This window comes from Chiloscyllium plagiosum, chromosome 38, assembly GCF_004010195.1.
Source record: "Chiloscyllium plagiosum isolate BGI_BamShark_2017 chromosome 38, ASM401019v2, whole genome shotgun sequence".
Taxonomy (NCBI): domain Eukaryota; kingdom Metazoa; phylum Chordata; class Chondrichthyes; order Orectolobiformes; family Hemiscylliidae; genus Chiloscyllium; species Chiloscyllium plagiosum.
In genome coordinates, this window is record NC_057747.1 from 12,464,230 (window position 1) to 12,481,432 (window position 17,203).

General features: G+C 42.8%; 1 protein-coding gene across 3 annotated transcripts in view; it reads left to right on the forward strand.

The window, feature by feature from the left end:
- Positions 1-16,455, forward strand: part of mtg1 (mitochondrial ribosome-associated GTPase 1) — a 30,482-nt gene extending 14,027 nt beyond the window's left edge. For 2 of the 3 annotated variants that reach the window (XM_043678860.1, XM_043678863.1), the window contains 5 exons: positions 1,109-1,170; positions 10,902-10,998; positions 13,702-13,783; positions 14,987-15,099; positions 15,440-16,455. In XM_043678860.1, coding sequence (XP_043534795.1) covers positions 1,109-1,170; positions 10,902-10,998; positions 13,702-13,783; positions 14,987-15,099; positions 15,440-15,537 — 452 coding nt within the window. In that variant the 3' untranslated portion in view covers positions 15,538-16,455. The remainder of the gene's footprint in view (positions 1-1,108; positions 1,171-10,901; positions 10,999-13,701; positions 13,784-14,986; positions 15,100-15,439) is intronic. The other variant, XM_043678861.1, reaches the window with a different exon arrangement.
- Positions 16,456-17,203: the final 748 nt, after the last annotated feature.

Sequence of the window (17,203 nt, forward strand, 5' to 3'; positions counted from 1 at the left end):
AAAGCCAAAACACCATATGCTTTCTTAACAACCCTGTCCACTTGGGTGGCAATTTTAAGGGATCTATATACCTGCATACCGAGATCCCGCTGTTCCTCCACACTGCCAAGAATCCTGTCTTTAATCGTGTACTCAACTTTCAAGTTCGACCTTCCAAGATGCATCACTTCGCATTTATCCAGGTTGAACTCCATCTGCCACCTCTCAGCCCATCTCTGCATCCTGTCAATATCACGCTGCAGCCTAAAACAGCCCTCTATACTGTCAATGACACTTCCAACCTTTGTGTCGTCTGCAAACTTGCTAACCCATCCTTCAATCTCCTCGTTCAAGTCATAAATAAAAATTACAAAGAGCCCAAGAACAGAGCCCTGTGGACCACCACTCACCACTGAATTCCAGGCAGAATACTTTCCTTCCACTACCACTCGCTGTCTTCTGTCGACCAGCCAATTCTGTATCCAGACAGCTAAATTTCCCTGTATCCAATTCCTCCTGACCTTCTGAACGAGCCTACCCATGGGGAACCTTATCAAATGCCTTGCTGAAGTCCATATACGCCACATCCACAGCTCGACCCTCTTCAACTTGTCTAGTAACATTCTCGAAGAACTCAATAAGATTTGTGAGGGGTGACCTGCATTTAATCAAGCCATGATCTTCCAGATGGTCATAAATCCGATAGTTCTTCTGCAACATGCAACCCTGTGTTACAGACAAGTCACATTTTAGAAACAGCGCTTTAAGTGTTGGCGATATCATTACATTACAGCTAACACATGTTTAAAAGTTTGCACTTTAGAAACAGTGTCCCCAATTTGTCAATCGTGTTAACAAAATGCGCATTATGGCAGAATAACCTGTACTCCTTAAATTGTCCTTTTTATTATTGAAGTCCTTGGTGTCCATGCCTTGTGAAGCACCTTAAAGACACCTTTGTATATGAAAGATATCATATAAATATGATTTATTGTGAAGAGATGGCTGAAGCTTCAATGCTCTTTGTAGCTGTCATGAATAATATTTTAATGAATGAAAACACTGCATCTCCTGGCACAGGCAGCAGTCACTCATCAGTGGCTAACTATTTATCATGTCTTTTTATAAGGCAAAGCCTCCAGAGTTGGTGGAGAGCCAGGGATTACCAGAGCCGTGCTCACAAAGATACAGGTAAATGTCATTGCAATGTTGGCAATCTTTCCGCTTGCAGATGGCGCTTTGGAGAGTTCACTTGTTGCGGCCACCTTCCCGTGAATGAACAGGAACCTTGGTAAGACGTTGTCGGTGTATTTTGCAGTTGCACAATACCCTGGCTGATAAAGCAAAGTCGAGAGTGCAAAATAGTCAGTGCCTCAAATTAAGATATAAACATATTGTGCAACACCCATTAGTTCACATGTTTATGCAATATAATAAGTAGATAATTAAAACTAAATACAGCAAAGTTTGTTTTAACTGACGCCTAATGAACTGGCATTCTTGATAAACTGGGAAAACTTTTATACACCTGAAATGGCGGAAGTTTATTGTACTATCATGATCTCCGAGTAATCAGTTGAGCGTCCAAGTGAGAAGGCCCTCTGCTGCTAAGTTTTATTTAGGGCAAGGTTGCATTACTATGTAAGGGATTTAGCCTGGAAATAAAGTATAACAGTGATGTGTGTACTCCCTGCATTACGTTTCTATTACTCTGTGTTTTTACATTGATTATGTGGAGCTCTTGATCAGCGGCATACTCCTGGTCCCGTAGTTGCCCATTAGTAAAATTTTTGTTGTAGTTAACATAGGAGTAGGCCATTCAGCCCATTAAACTTGTCCCACCATTCAACACAATGAGGGCTGCACAAATACTTCAATGCCTTTTACTCTCTACACCATTGGTAATGAGAAATCTATCAATCTCTACCTTAATCATACTGAAAGACTGAACCTCCACAGTCCTCTATGGCCTAGGATTCCAAACGTTCACAACCTTCTGAGTAAAAAGACTTTCCTCATCTCAGACTTAAGTGGCATCTCCCTGATTTTTAAATTCTGCCCCCTAGTTCTAGCCTCCCCAGCCAGGGGAAACAGCTTACCTGCACCTTTTATTATTTTCGCATGTACCATGATACAGTGAAAAGTATTGTTTTGCATGGTATCCAGACAAATCATACCTTACGTAAGTACAGAAAAGAGATAGACAGATCTCTCCCTCAATGTCAGCAAAATGAAGGAACTGTTCATTGGCTTCAGGAAGCAGAATGCAGAATATCATGTTGCAACTGCAGAAAAATGGCAGAGAAAGATCAACTCTAATATGAGAGAGGTCCATTCAGAAGTCTGATAACAGTAGGAAGGAGCTGTTCTTAAATCTTTTGGTACATGTTTTCTAACTCTTATATTTTCTGCCCAGTGGAAGAGGGTGGAAAAGGGTGTAACTGGGTTCGGAGAAGGCTTTGATTATGTTGGCTGCTTGCCCGAGGCAATTAGAAGTATAGATGGAGTCAGTGGATGGACAGTGAGATTGGTTTTCATAATGGACTGGGCAGGCTTTCGTGATGGACTGGACTGTGTTCACAAATCTGTAATTTCTTGCAGTCTTGGGCCGAGCAGTTGCTGTACCAAGCTGTGATGCATCTGGATAGGGTGCTTCCTATGGTATTTCTATAAAAATTGGTAAGAGTCATTCCGGACATGCCAAATTTCTTTAGCCTTCTGAGGAAGTAGAGGCATTGGTGTACTTTCTGGTGTGGATGGACCAGGATAGATCATTGGTGATATTTACTCCAAGGAGCTTGAAGCTCTTGACCAATTTCACATCAGAACCATTGATACAGACAGGGGCACGTCTTCCACTTCGCTTCCTGAAGTCAATGAACAGGTCCTTAATTTTGCTGACATTGAGGGATAGATCTGTCTATCTCCTTTCTGTAGTCTGTTTCATCATTGTTTGAGATCCAGCCCTCTACACTGGTGTCATCAGCAAATTTGTAAATAGAGTTCGAGCTGAATTTGGCCACACATTAGTGAGTGTGTAAGGGGCTGAGAATGCAGCCTTACAGGGCACTGGTGTTGAGGATTATCGGGGAGGAGGTGTTGCTGCCGATCCTAGCTGATTGCAGTCTGTGGGTCAGGAAGTTGAGGATCCAGTTGCAGAGAGGGGAGCAGAGTCCTAGGTCTCGGAGCTTGAAGATGAGTTTGATTGGAACTATGGTTTTGAAGGCTGAGCTAAAGTCAGTAAATAGGAGTCTGACATAGGTGTCCTTGTTATCCAGATGTTCCAGGATGAGTGTGGGGCCAGGTAGATGGAGTGGACCTATTGCAATTATAGGTGAGTTATTATGGATCAGGGCAATCTGGGAGGCAGGAGTTGATGTGTGCCATTAACCTCTTAAGCACTTTATAATGATGGATGACAGAGCCACTGGACGGTAGTCATTATGGCGCGTTGCCTGATTTTTCTTTGGCACCAGGATGATAGCAGTCTTCTTGAAGAAGGTGGGAACCTCACAGCGTAGTAAGAACAGGCTAAAGATGTCTGTAAATACTCCCGCCAGCTGGTCTGGCAGGATCTGAGTGCACAGCCAGGGACTCCATCCGGGCCAGTCGCTTTCTGTGGGTTCACCCTGGAGAAGGCCAAACCTGTGGGTACAGGTACACCCCAGGCTGTCAGGGCACGTGACATCATTTCACTGACCTGTTCAAAGTAAGTATAGAATGCATCAAGATCATCAGGGAGGGATGTATTGTTATCCACAATTCTACTCTGCTTTGTAGTTCCTTTTATAATGTAAGCCTTGCCACAGTCAGTGTGTTTGTATGTGGTTGTGGGAGAATTGTTAGATTCGTGGCAGCCATTGTCACATATTAAAAGCCCGGAAGCCATTTTGAATCTCATCTTGGTGCCTGCTTACTAAAGGCCTATGTTTCCCATGCCCAGCTAAGATAGTTGGCCTTGCAGTTGTACTGATACCTGATAAACAAATTATTTCCTTGCATGGGATTATTCTTCTCTTTGCAAGGACCTATTGTATACTAACACCTGCTTATCAGCTACTAACTGACGCTGTCGAGACATTACGTGATTGAAGCTAATGACTGGGCAAGGTGCCTAGCTTGCTCATTATCCTGCAATAAAGGGTTTGCTAATTGTTAAACAATTGTAACCTATATAATCACGCTACTCTCTGTACCTCGTCAGAGTGACTTGTGACCATTCGGTCGACTTGTCTCTCCCCATGAGCTGACAAATAAACCAGTGTGTGATTCGTCACTTCTAAATTGTAGCAAGCCACCCACCGCAGGATTTTCTTCTAACCCCAACAGTGGTTAATCTGGGACTCTAGTCTGATATTGTCACTTGGCATCTCTGATGGCTTTGTGAAGATTGTACCTGGATTTCCTGTGTAAGTCAGGGTCACACATATTGAAAACCACAGACCTAGACTTCAGTAGGGAGTAGATCACCGGGTTCATCCATGGTTTCCGGTTGGGAAACACTTGGATTGACTTCTTTGGCATGCAGTCCTCTGCGTGCTCACTGGTGATGTGATGGTAGTGGCACACTCATTTAGGTTGGCCGCTGGGTTCTTGAATATGAACCAGTTCACTGACTCCAAGCAGTCACGTAGGAGTTCATCCATTACCTCAGATCAGCACGGTGCACCTTTCTGTACCAGATCCTCATGCTTCAGTTACTGCTTATAAACCAAGAGATGGAGTACAACCTTATGGTCTGATTTACCAAAATACAGACAGGGAATGGAGCGGTAGGTGTCTTTGGTTGTGATGGGCCTGCTCTGTCTATCCATCTATGTTACAGGTTAATTATTACAGATTATTACTATCTGTAGGACATTGTATGTAATTTTCAACAATGCCATCTTCCTGAACTACAAAATGTGTCGCATGGGCTATGATATTTTCATTTGTGATTAAATGCATCCTATCACTGTCTTAGTATAGAATAGGCCACCACAAATTTACAAATGAGAAAACTGTTTCCTTCCCTTGTTATCAAATTGTCTTGGAAGAATTGAAATTCCATCATTTTTTTTGGAGAATGAGTTGGATTGTGTAATGCATATGTTGAGTCTGTTTATAAATGTGCACCTTTTTACATTGGTTTAAAATTTGTGACCTCTAGTGGCTGTAAAAAGCTTTGCAATATCTGCAAAGATTCGTTCACCCACAAAATGTGACAGCTTTAAAGCTTTATATCTTCCCCGTCCCTCCAGTACCCACTAGAAATTCTTCTTCTCATCTAACAAGGTTGAATGAACAGAGCTCCCATAGCTGTAGAGGATCGCCGTCAAACAGGAAACAACTACCAGCTTTACAATTCTGTTTTAAAAGGTGTAGAACAGGATTATCAGCCTCGGTGATGCAGGAAAGTGAATTCTGATGCAGCAAAGAGGAGTGAATTATGTGGAGGTGACAGAGTCTGGCAGGGGAGAGAAGCTATCATTAAAACACAAGAACTGGGGATGCTGCAAATCAGAAACAAAAAGCAGAACTTACTGGAAAAGCTCAACAGATCTAACAGCAACTGTGGAGAGAAATCAGAGTTAATGTTTCGGGTTCAATGACCCTTAGAACATAGAATAGTACAGCATGGTACAGTCCTTCGGCCCTTGATGTTATGCTGGCCTCTTATCCTATTCTAAGATCAGACTAACCTACATACCCTTCATTGTACTATCCTCCATTTGCCTATTCAAGAATTGCTTAAATGTCCCGTATGTATCTGACTCTGTTACCACTGCTGGCAGTGCATTCCACGCACCCACCACTCTCTGTGTAAAGAACCCACCTCAGACTTCTCCCCTAAACCGTCCTCCAATTACCTTAGAGTTATGACCCCTCATGATAGACGTTTCCGCCATGGGTAAACGTCTCTAATTATCCACTCTATCTATGCCTCGCATCATCTTGTACACCTCTATCGAATCACCTCTCATCCTTCTTCGCCCTAATGAAAAAAGCCCTGGCTCCCTCAACCTTTCTTCATAAGACATGCCCTTCAGTCCAGGCAGCAGCCTGGTAAACCTCTCTGCACCCTCTGTAAAGCTTCCACATCTTTCTGATAATGAGGTGACCAGAACTGAACACAAAATTCCAAGTGTAGTCTAACCAGGGCTCTGTGGAGCTGCAGTATAACCTCACGGCTCTTAAACTCAATCCCCCTGCTCATGAAAACCAACACGCCATATACCTTCTGAACAATCCTATCAACTTGGGTGGCAACTTTGAGGGATCTATGGACATGGACCGCAAGATCCCTCTGTTCCTCCACACTGCCAAGAATCCTGCCTTTAACCGTGTATTTCGTATACAAATTTGAACTTCCAAAATTAGTCACTTCACACTTTTCCAGGTTGAACCCCATCTGTCACTTATTAGCCCAGCTCTGCATCCTGTCAATGTCCCATTGCAACCTACAACAGCCCTCCACACTATCCACAACTCCACCAACCTTTGCGTCATCGGCAAATTTACTAACCCACCCTTCCAATTCCTCAAACAAGTCATTTGTAACAATCACAAAGAGCAGAGATCCCAGAACCGATCCCTGTGGAACACCATTAGTCACTGAGCTCCAGGCTGAATACTTTCCTACTACCACCCTCTGTCTTCTATGAGCCAGACAATTCTGTATCCAAACAGCCAAATTTCCCTGTATCCCATACCTCCTTACTTTCTGCATGAGCCTACCATGGGGAACCTTATCAAGCACCTTGCTAAAATTCATATACACCACATCCACTGCTCTACCTTCATCAATGTGTTTTGTCATATCCTCAAAGAATTCAGTAAGGCTTGTGAGGCATGACCTGCCCCTTGCAAAGCCATGCTGACTATCTCTAATCAAATTATGGTTTTCCAAACAGTCATAAATCCTGTCTTCCAGAATCCTCTCCAATAATTTGCCCACCACAGACGTCAGACTGACTAGCCTGTAATTCCCAGGGTTATCCCTATTCCCTTTCTTGAACAAGGGAATAACATTTGCCACCCTCCAATCATCTGGTACTACTCCAGTGGACAGTGAGAATACAAAGATCATCATCAAAGGTGCAGCAATCTCTTCCCTCACTTCCTGTAGTGACCTTGGGTATATCCCATCTGGCTCAGGGGATTTATCTATCTTTTATGTTTTTCAAATTTTTCAGCACTTCCTCCGTCTTAATGTTAACCTGTTCAAGCATATCAGTCTGTTTCACACTGTCCTCAGAAATGTCAAGGTCCCTCTCAGTAGTGAATACTGAAGCAGAGTACTCATTAAGGACCTCCTCTACTTCCTCTGACTTCAGGTGCAAGTTCCCTCTATTATCCCTGATTGGCCCTACCCTCACTCTGGCCATCCTGTTGTTCCTCACATAAGCCTTAGGGTTTTCCTTAATCCTATCTGCTAAAGCTTTCTCATGCCCCCTTCTAGCTCTTCTAAGTCCATTCTCATTTCCTTCCTGGCTACCTTGTAACCCTCTAGGGCCCTGTCTGCACCTTGCTTCCTCAACCTTAAGTAAACTTCCTTCTTCCTCTTGACTAGAAGTTTCACATCCCTTGTCACCCAAGGTTCCTTCACCCTACCATCCTGTCCTTGCCTCAGTGGGACAAACCTATTCAGCACTATCAGCAAGTGCTCCCTGAATAACCTCCACATTTCTGCCGTGCATTTCCCTGAGAACATCTGTTCTCAATGTAGGCATCCCAGTTCCTCCCTAATAGCATTGTAATTCCCCCTCCCCCAGTTAAATACTTTCCCATACCATCTGCTCCTATTCCTTTCCATGACAAAGCAAATGTCAGGGAGTTGTGATCACTGTCACTGAAATGCTTTCCCACTGAGAGATCGAACACCTGGCATAGTTTATTGCCCAGCACAAAATCCAATATGGCCTCCCCTCTAGTCGCCTATCTATATATGGCTTCAGGAACCCTTCCTGGACACACTTGACAAAAACTGCTCCATTCAAACTATTTTAACTAAGGAGGTTCCAATCAATATTAGGGAAGTTAAAGCCACCCATGACAACAACCCTGTTACTTCTGCCCTTTTCCAAACTCTGCCTCCCAATCTGCTCCTCCATGTTTCTGTTGCTGTGGGGTGGGGGAGGGTGGGGGGGTCGAGTCTGTAGAAAACTATCAATAAAGTGACTGCTCCTTTCCTGTTTCTGCCTTCCACCCATACTGACTCTGCAGACAAACTCTCCTTGCCAACTTCCCTTTCTGCAGGTGTTATACTATCCCTGATTAGCAATGCCACTCCCCCACCTCTTTTTACCTCCCCCAACCCCTTCCTTTTGAAACATCTGAACCATGGAACATCCAAAGACCATTCCCACCACTGTGATAACAACACCATAGTTCCAAGTACTGATCCATGCTCTGAGTTCTTACCCTCATTCCTGATACTTCTTGCATTAAAATAGACGCACTTAAGCCCATCACACTGACTGCACCTTTGCCCTATCAGCTGTCTATCCCTCCTCACAGACTCACTGCATGCTGCATCTGTCTGTTCACTATCTACTCTATCATCTGATCTGTAGCTCCAGTTCCCACCCCACTGCCAATCTAGTTTAAACCCTCCCGAAGAGCCCTAGCAAACCTTCCTGCCCAGGGTATCGGTGCCCCTCCAGATCAGGTGCAACCTGTCCTTCTTGTACAGGTCCCACCTTCCCCAGAAGTTATCTCAATTATCCATATACCTGAAGCCCTCCCTCCTCCACCAGATCTGCAGCCACGTGTTCATCTGCACTCACTCTGTGTTCCTAGCCTCACTAGCCTGTGGCACTGGTACCAATCCTGAGATTACTCCTTTGCTTGTTCTGCCTTCTAGCTTCCAACCTAACTCCCTATATTCTCTCTTCAGGTCCTCCTCCCTTTCCCTACCTATGTTATTGGTACCGATGTATACCACGACTTCTGGCTGCTCTCCCACCCCCTTATAAATCCTGTAGACTCGATCTGAGACATCCCTGACCCTGGCACCCAGGAGACAACATACCATCCAGGAGTCTCGCTCGTGACCACAGAATCTCTTGTCTGTCCCTCTCACCATTGAATCTCCTATTCTCCCCTCTTCCGTTCCGAGCCACGTAGTCAGGCTCAGTGCCAGAGACCTGGCCACTGTGGCTTTCCCCAGTAGGCCGTCCCCCAACAGTATCCAAAGCAGTATACTTATTATTGAGGGGAATAGCCATTGGTGTCTCTGCATTGACTGCCTATTTCCTTTCCCTCTCCTGAAAGTCACCCAGCTACCTTTATCCGCTAACTTAGGTGTGATTACCTCCCTATAACTCCTCTCTATCAGCCCCTCAGCCTCCCGAATGATCCGAAGTTTGTCCAGCACCAGTTCCTTAACGCGGTCTATGAGGAGCTGGGGTCGAGTGCGTTTCTCACAGGCGGAGTCAACACAGACACTAGTGATCCTTATCTCCCATATCCTGAAGGAGGAACATGCAACTGCCCTCGCCTCCATCCCCCTCTGTTCTAAAATGCCAAGAGAGATTGAATAAATGAAAAAAAAAACAACAAAAAGCCTTACCTTACCAATCCTCCACACACGGTGTTTTTATTTGGTTAGAGGAGGAGGATGGGTGGGAGACACTACACTTGTAGTGTCCTGGGTTTAGCCACAGCCCAAATATATCAGTTCATGTGCCCAGTAATCCCCATCCCCGTGTCCGCGTCCACTCCTGTTGAGCTTTCGCGAGGTAAGTCTTTAAGAGGAAAGCTTACATTCCTGGTCCTCGCTCTCACTGGTCCCGCTGCTGAGGAAGGAAGCTATCATTCTCAGTTTAAGTTGAGTTGATGCTTGTATCTCAAGCTGGTTCCCTTTAGCCATCTGGCTCCCTTAACATGAACAAGAGATCAAGGCATTGCTTAAGTGAAAACTCTGCAATTGATGCATCTTGAGCCCTTGGAAACTTCTTTCACAAAGGGATCCTAACTGAGACGAACACCTCCTCTTTTGACTGTCCAACCTGCCTCATTTGTATGCTGGTATACTGTCTGTCACCATGTAGAGTTATTCAAAATCACGAGGGGTCAGGGGAATCACTGTTCCCAGTTGTGGAAAACCCAGATCAAGTGGGCACAGGTATAAGTTAATTGGCAAACGAAGCAACAGTGGTAAGAGGGAAAGGTTTATCACACAGTGTGTGTTTAGGATCTGCACTGTAATACCTGAGATTTTGTGGTGGAGCCAGATTTAATCGAGGCATTCAGGAAAGAATTGAGTTGTTATCTGAATAAGAACAATGTGCAGGGCTTCCATGAGAAGGCATTGTTCAGAGAGCCAACGCAGAGACAATGGGGCTGAATGGCCTTCTGAGATTCTGTTAAGTATCTGATGGTAACACTTGGTATTTTTTTAAAATAAAATGAAATTTCTGGTCACGAAATAAACTCATTCTTGAAATACCTCACTGTGTACACCTTTAGCTGTTGAAGCAATATTTGGAGTGTGATATAGAAACTGGTAAAGGAATGCAGTGTTTGTAACCTTTATTATTTGATAAGAGCCAGTGGAAACTCTCAACCAGCTCAAATATTTACTTCACATTTAGACTGGATAGTGAGAACAGAGCAGCAATTTCTTGTCACATGTATTTTTACAAAAAAAATACTGAAAAGCTTGATAAGCCGCCATCCCATGGCACCTGTGTTAATGACCTAAGGCAGATAAGAACAAGTAAAAATTAAAGCAAAGTTCATCTCAGATCAGTTTCACTTCAGGGAAAAGCCAATTAAGACGATAAACCCTGCTTTCCCACCTTTTCAACCCAGAAGTGATGTGTGGTTTGTCACCCAGCTGTACATTTGACTGGATAGCGTATATTTTTCTTGTCACCTTTCCTTGTCCTTCAGAATGGAGGAGAATGGTTTTTTTATTCATGTTGTGTGTTCCACAGGTTTGTGAAAGGCCCCTCATGTATCTATTAGATACTCCCGGCGTCTTTTCTCCACGTATAGAAAGTTTGGAAGTTGGAATGAAACTGGCACTCTGTGGTATGCTTTGATCTTCTGTGTTTATTAACAGAAACCTGTGTGCAGCTAACATGTTATTATGGAGGTAAACACTGAGAACTGTGAACTAATATGATGTTAACCTTTTAAAAGTGCATGCAGGGCAAAATTTCCAATCAGCATTGGGCTTATATTGAGCTGAGTGAGATTCTTTCAGCAGTCAAAGAACTAAAACCTGTTATTCTGTCTTTAAAAGATAACTTTTATTAGATTCTCCGTGCATTTTCTGTTGGAGTCATATCTGGCAGAAAGGAATGTGGTTGAGGTTGTTGGAGGTCAATCATTTCGGCTCCAGGACATCACTGCAACTTTCTCAAGCTAGGTATTTTCAAACCTGTGTTCGGAGATGTTATTACACAGCTCTGGAGCAGCTGGGACTTGATCCTGGGTATCCTGGATCAGAGAGAGGGAGACTACCACTTCACCACAACACCCCTTGGTTTCCCTAACTAATGTCTAAGGCCCCGTCATCCTCAACACTTATAGAGTCATAGAGATATACAGCACGGAAACAGACCCTTCGGTCCAACCTGTCCATGCCGACCAGATATCCCAACCCAATCTAGTCCTACCTGTCAGCACCCGGCCCATATTCCTCCAAACCCTTCCTATTCATATACCCCTCCAAATGCCTTTTAAATGTTGCAATTGTACCAGCCTCCACCGCTTCCTCTGGTAGCTCATTCCATACACGCACCACCCTGTGAGTGAAAAACTTGCCCCTTAGGTCTGTTTTATGTCTTTCCTCTCTCACCCTAAACCTATGCCCTCTAGTTCTGGACTCCCCCACCCCCAGGGAAAAGTCTTTGTCTATTTATCCTATCCATGCCCCTCATGGTTTTAGAAATCTTTATAAGGTCACCCCTCAGCCTCCAGGGAAAACAGCCCTAGCCTACTCAACCTCTCCTATAGCTCAAATCCTCAAACCCTGGCAACATCCTTGTAAATCTTTTCTGAACCCTTTTACGTTTCACAACATCTTTCCGATAGGAAGGAGACCAGAACTGCATGCAATATTCCAACAGTGGCTTAACCAATGTCCTGTACTCAACAGCTGCAACATGACCTCCCAACTCCTGTACTCAATACTTTGACCAATAAAGGAAAGCATACCAAACATCTTCTTCACTATCCTATCTACCTGCGACTCCACTTTCAAGGAGCTATGAACCTGTACTCCAAGGTCTCTTTGTTCAGCAACACCCTCTAGGACCTTACCATTAAGTGTGTAAGTCCCGCTAAGATTTGCTTTCCCAAAATGCAGCACCTCACATTTATCTGAATTAAACTCCATCTGCCACTTCTTAGCCCATTGGCCCATCTGATCAAGATCCCATTGTAATCTGAGGTAACCTTCTTCGCTGTCCACTACACCTCCAATTTTGGTGTCCTCTGCAAACTTACTAACTGTACCTCTTATGCTTGCATCCAAATCATTTATGTAAATGACAAAACGTATAGGACCCAGCACCGATCCTTGTGGCACTCCACTGGTCACAGGCCTCCAGTCTGAAAAACAACCCTCCACCACCACCCTCTGTCTTCTACCTTTGAGCCTGTTCTGTATCCAAATGGTGAGTTCTCCCTGTATTCCATGAGATCTAAGCTTGCTGACTTCATTAATTAACTTCCCCCCATCGTAAGATCAGAAGTGGGGATGTTCACTGATGATTACACAATGGTCAGCACGACTCCTCAGGTACTGAAGCAGTCCAGGTAGCATGCAAAGGCCATCTCGAACAATAGAAATGTAACCTGTGATAAAACAGAGAATGCTGGAGAAACTCAGCAGGTCTGGCAGCATCTGAGGAGGGAGAAACAGAGTTAACATTTCCATCCAGTGACCCTTCGTCGAAACTTTGGACTCTTCCAAGGAAGAGTCTTTGGACTTGAAATATTAACCTTATTTTTCTCTTCACAAATGCTGCCAGACTTGCTGTGTTTCTCCAGCATTCTGGTTTTATTTCAAGCATCTATAGCCGTTTGCTTTTATGAAAATCTAACAATATTCCCTTGACATATACTGGCATCACCAGTGGCAACTACAGATATTCACTCCCTCCATCACTGAAGCACAGTAGCAGCAGTGTGTACCAACTACAACAGGCACTGCAGTAACTCACCAAGGCTCAGTATATACCTTTCAAACCCATGACCAATGCCATCTAGAAGGACAGGCCCAGCAGATACATTGGAACACCACCCTCTGAAAGTTCCCCTTCAAACCACTGACCATCCTGACTGGGATAATCTATTGCTGTTTCTTGGTATTACTGGGTCAAAATCCTATGGAATGCCCTCCCTTGTGACATTGTGGATGTAACAACGCCAAACGACCAGCAACAGTTCAAGGCAGCTCAGCACCTATCTTCGGGTGAGCTGTTAAACCTAAGATCCTGTCTGTAGATGTAAAAGGTCCCATAGAAATATGGGAGTTCTTCAAGTGGGTCACCAATAACACTCAACCAATACTGAAGAAAAAAATATCTGGCTGTTCATCTCCTTGATATTTGTGGAATCCTGCTGCCTGTTAACTAGCTGTTGAGCAGAGTGACTACACTTTATTAGTACTCAATTGGCAATGAACTACTTTGGGTCATGAGCATCTAAAAAGTGTTCCCTCAATGCAAGATTTTTCTTTCTTTCCTTCTTATTTAGTAACTTTGTCATTTGCATTTCCCACAGGAACTATATTGGACCACTTGGTAGGAGAAGAAATAATTGCAGATTATCTACTTTTCACGCTGAATAAACAACAGAAGTTTGAGTAAGAGTTATTTTACAACCACTTTTTGAAGTGGATTAATTCCTAACGGTTCATTCACTGGACTGAATGTTGCATTTCCACATGCTGTAATCTGAATGGAAGGGTGTTTTTTATGCTGCATACTCTGGACAATAATGATCTTGGAATTGTTTAGATAGTTATGTCTAAATTGGGGCGAACACATCATCTAAATACTTCCTGTTTCATTAATCACTCAACTGCTAAATATTCAGATTCTTTAATTGTAAGTCTGTATGTCCCTCTGGCTCTAATATGTATATGCTTCTTGATGGATAGGACATTGAACATTACAGCACAGTACAGGCCCTTCGGCCCTCAATGTTGTGCAGACCTGTGGAACCAATCTGAAGCCCGTCTATCCTACACTATTCCATTTTCATCCATATGTTTATCCAATAACCATTTAAATGCCCTTAAAGTTGGCGATGGGCATGTACGAAGGGGATGCAAACCTCGGTTCATTGTTGCATTCACATTTACATCATTTGGATGTACAAATGTGTACAAGAACCCCAGATCTGATTCACTCCGCTGTAAAATGCTGCTTCTTAGTAGATAATCAGGTGGCTCAGCAACAACAGAGCTCGGGTGTGGGGAAATGCAAACGTAATATCCATTTTCCTGATTCTGCCTATCATCCTCCAGACCATCATACCTGAGATCCACTTTTGCTGGTTTTCATTGAATTGATTTTCATTGAATGTTTGTTTGTGTGGAGAAACTGAGTGGCAGGAGGGGAGTAATCATTTACCCAGTGGAAGAAAATCACGCTGGTTCCTGTTTCTAACTACTGTTTACATGCGTGCTGCTTGGGAGTATGGTAACATTTAGTAAAGATGAGATCAGGCAGTTCCACATCCCAGTTCAAGCCTGCGCATCTTTGGACTGTGGGAGGAAACCGGAGGAAATCCGCACAGACACAGGGCCAAAGTGCAAACTCCTCATAGACAGTTCCCTGAGGCTGGAATGACTGGTGGGTTGCTCAGTTTATTACCACCACCGCACCCAGAAACCACCTCCCCCTCCACAGCCTAGATTGTGTGCACAAATACCCTACTGTTTCAGAGTGCAGTACTGAGCCAAGCCTGGCACTAAAAGGAACACATTCATTAGCTGTTTGTGAAATAATTGAATTAGATTTGGGTTCAGATTATTCAAGAGGCTGCTGTGCCTGTCTTCCAGTTACGTTGAGCGATATCAGCTGGGAGAGCCTTGTGATGATCTGCAGACTGTGCTCAAAAAAATAGCCGTCAAACTCGGCAAGACACAGAAAGTAAAAGCCATCACTGGTGTTGGTAGGTAGTACATTATCAAACTTTTATTCCTAACTGAAATTAAATCCAACTTCCTTCGAAAAGTAAGAGATTCGTGCTGATAAAGTACACAATATCAAATCATTAAATCATTTCCTATGTTAGAGTGATACTTACCTATTGCGATAGCATTGCATATTTAGATCAGATAATTAAAAGCATGAATATTTTTTCAAGTTGAGTAATAATTCACACTTTAGAATGAAAGACCCAAATGTGTTGGTGCCTCCTTATTAATGTTTGATGTGATTAGCGTCTGATGGCATTTAATTGAAGTTGTACATGGCTGAATCGAAATTACTGTCTGTGCTGCAATTTCTAGGTGACATTAACATTCTCATGCCAAACTACAGTGCAGCTGCATATGACTTCATCAGGGCATTTCGGAAAGGTGAACTGGGAAAGGTCATGCTGGACTGACGTTAACGCATCTAGCTTGAAACAATGAAGAACAGAACATCTTACCAAAGATTTGACATGGCCAGTGTTCCATTGTGGGAAATATCTGCATCACAGTGTATTGGAGCACTTCTTAAAACACCTTTCACGTCATGTGAAATACTAATACAAAAATGAAAGTTACCTGACTGATGAACATGTGGAGCATGGCTGCTTTATATTCAAAGTTCAAGGGTTTCATTCTCAGTGAGTTTTGGGAATGACAACCAAATAAAGCCGGGGACTCTTGTACAAATGCCAAATGTTTGGAAACAGCCTGAATATAATACTCATGACAAAAATAAAGAACTGAACAATAAATCCATCACTACTGCCTTTTCAGATCAGATAAAAACTGAGTAGTTTTGGTTAAAAATATGCAGTGTAGTTTTCTGCAAGTCGGTCAAGATATCGACGCAGTCTTCAATAAAACTAGGTTACATAAAGAAGTTTCACAATTGCCCCATTTTTAGTCAAAATTAAGAAATGACTAACTTCAATTGTTTTTTTGAATATTAGTTAACATAGCAAGTGCTGACAGTGTCACAAGAAGATTTGATTTGAATAAATTAATGAACTTCAGTTGTATGCCCAGGTTCATTATACTGGTTGTGTTTACATTATCAATATTCATTCAAAACTTTAGATTCAGTAACTCCTTTCCATTTCATTGTCATCTTGTCTTTAGTATTTATCATTTTTAAGCAAGTATATATATTGTTAAAAGTTATTTAATTCCATCTTTTGTAATATTTTCTTATTGAATAGCTCCTCAGGAGCATATGTGCCCCGTCACCACCCCAAACTTTTAGTTAATTATCTTTATTCTCCAAGATGAATTGTGGTCTGCTGTGTCAGAAGTGATTTTTGAAATGATTAAAGGTTTGCGTTTGCATAAAACGTGGTCGGTTATTTTGGTATGTCCTCTATGTGACAAACCTAAATTTGCTCTGCATTGTCCTAGATTCATTAGATTTGTTCTGTGTCCACTGGAAATTGTTCCATTTCGGTCCCTTCAGTGGCATTAGACTCTTGGGGTTCACTCTTGTGTCCAATCCATTCTTTAAAGATCACATTGTACTGTTGAATATGGAATGTATCACAATGCATTTAGATTCTTTTATCTATTCTGGGTGCAGCAGCCATTATTTAAATCAATATGAGACAGCACTAAAATCACCATTACGAAGTTTAATGCATTGAATTTCCGAATTCACTTTAGTTTTAGTGCAAGTCCAAATGACCTTTAATTCCCCTGTGGCAGCTAGAAGACACCCAGTTACCTTTGTGAAAATAACAAGTGGGTATAGTCCATTTACTAAAGGGATCGTGAAAGGTATGCTCATGTCCCCTCACGTTCCAGGTTGTGAATACTGTGGAGTTTTTTTTATATACATTCAGCTCAAACATCAAACAAATTTACAGTAGGTAATGATGTGCTTTATCATGAAGCATGCGGCATCTTAACTCGATCACTATTTGTGTATTTCTGCTGCATTTGATGCTGTGTATAAAATATAAATTATGGAAAAGAGTAAAATAAAAATTAATTCAAGCAATTTTGAATCCATCACATCATTTGGCAAAAATAGTTCCTTTCCCCTGATCTATCATTGCTGCTTCCATTTTGTACTTTAACATGTCATAG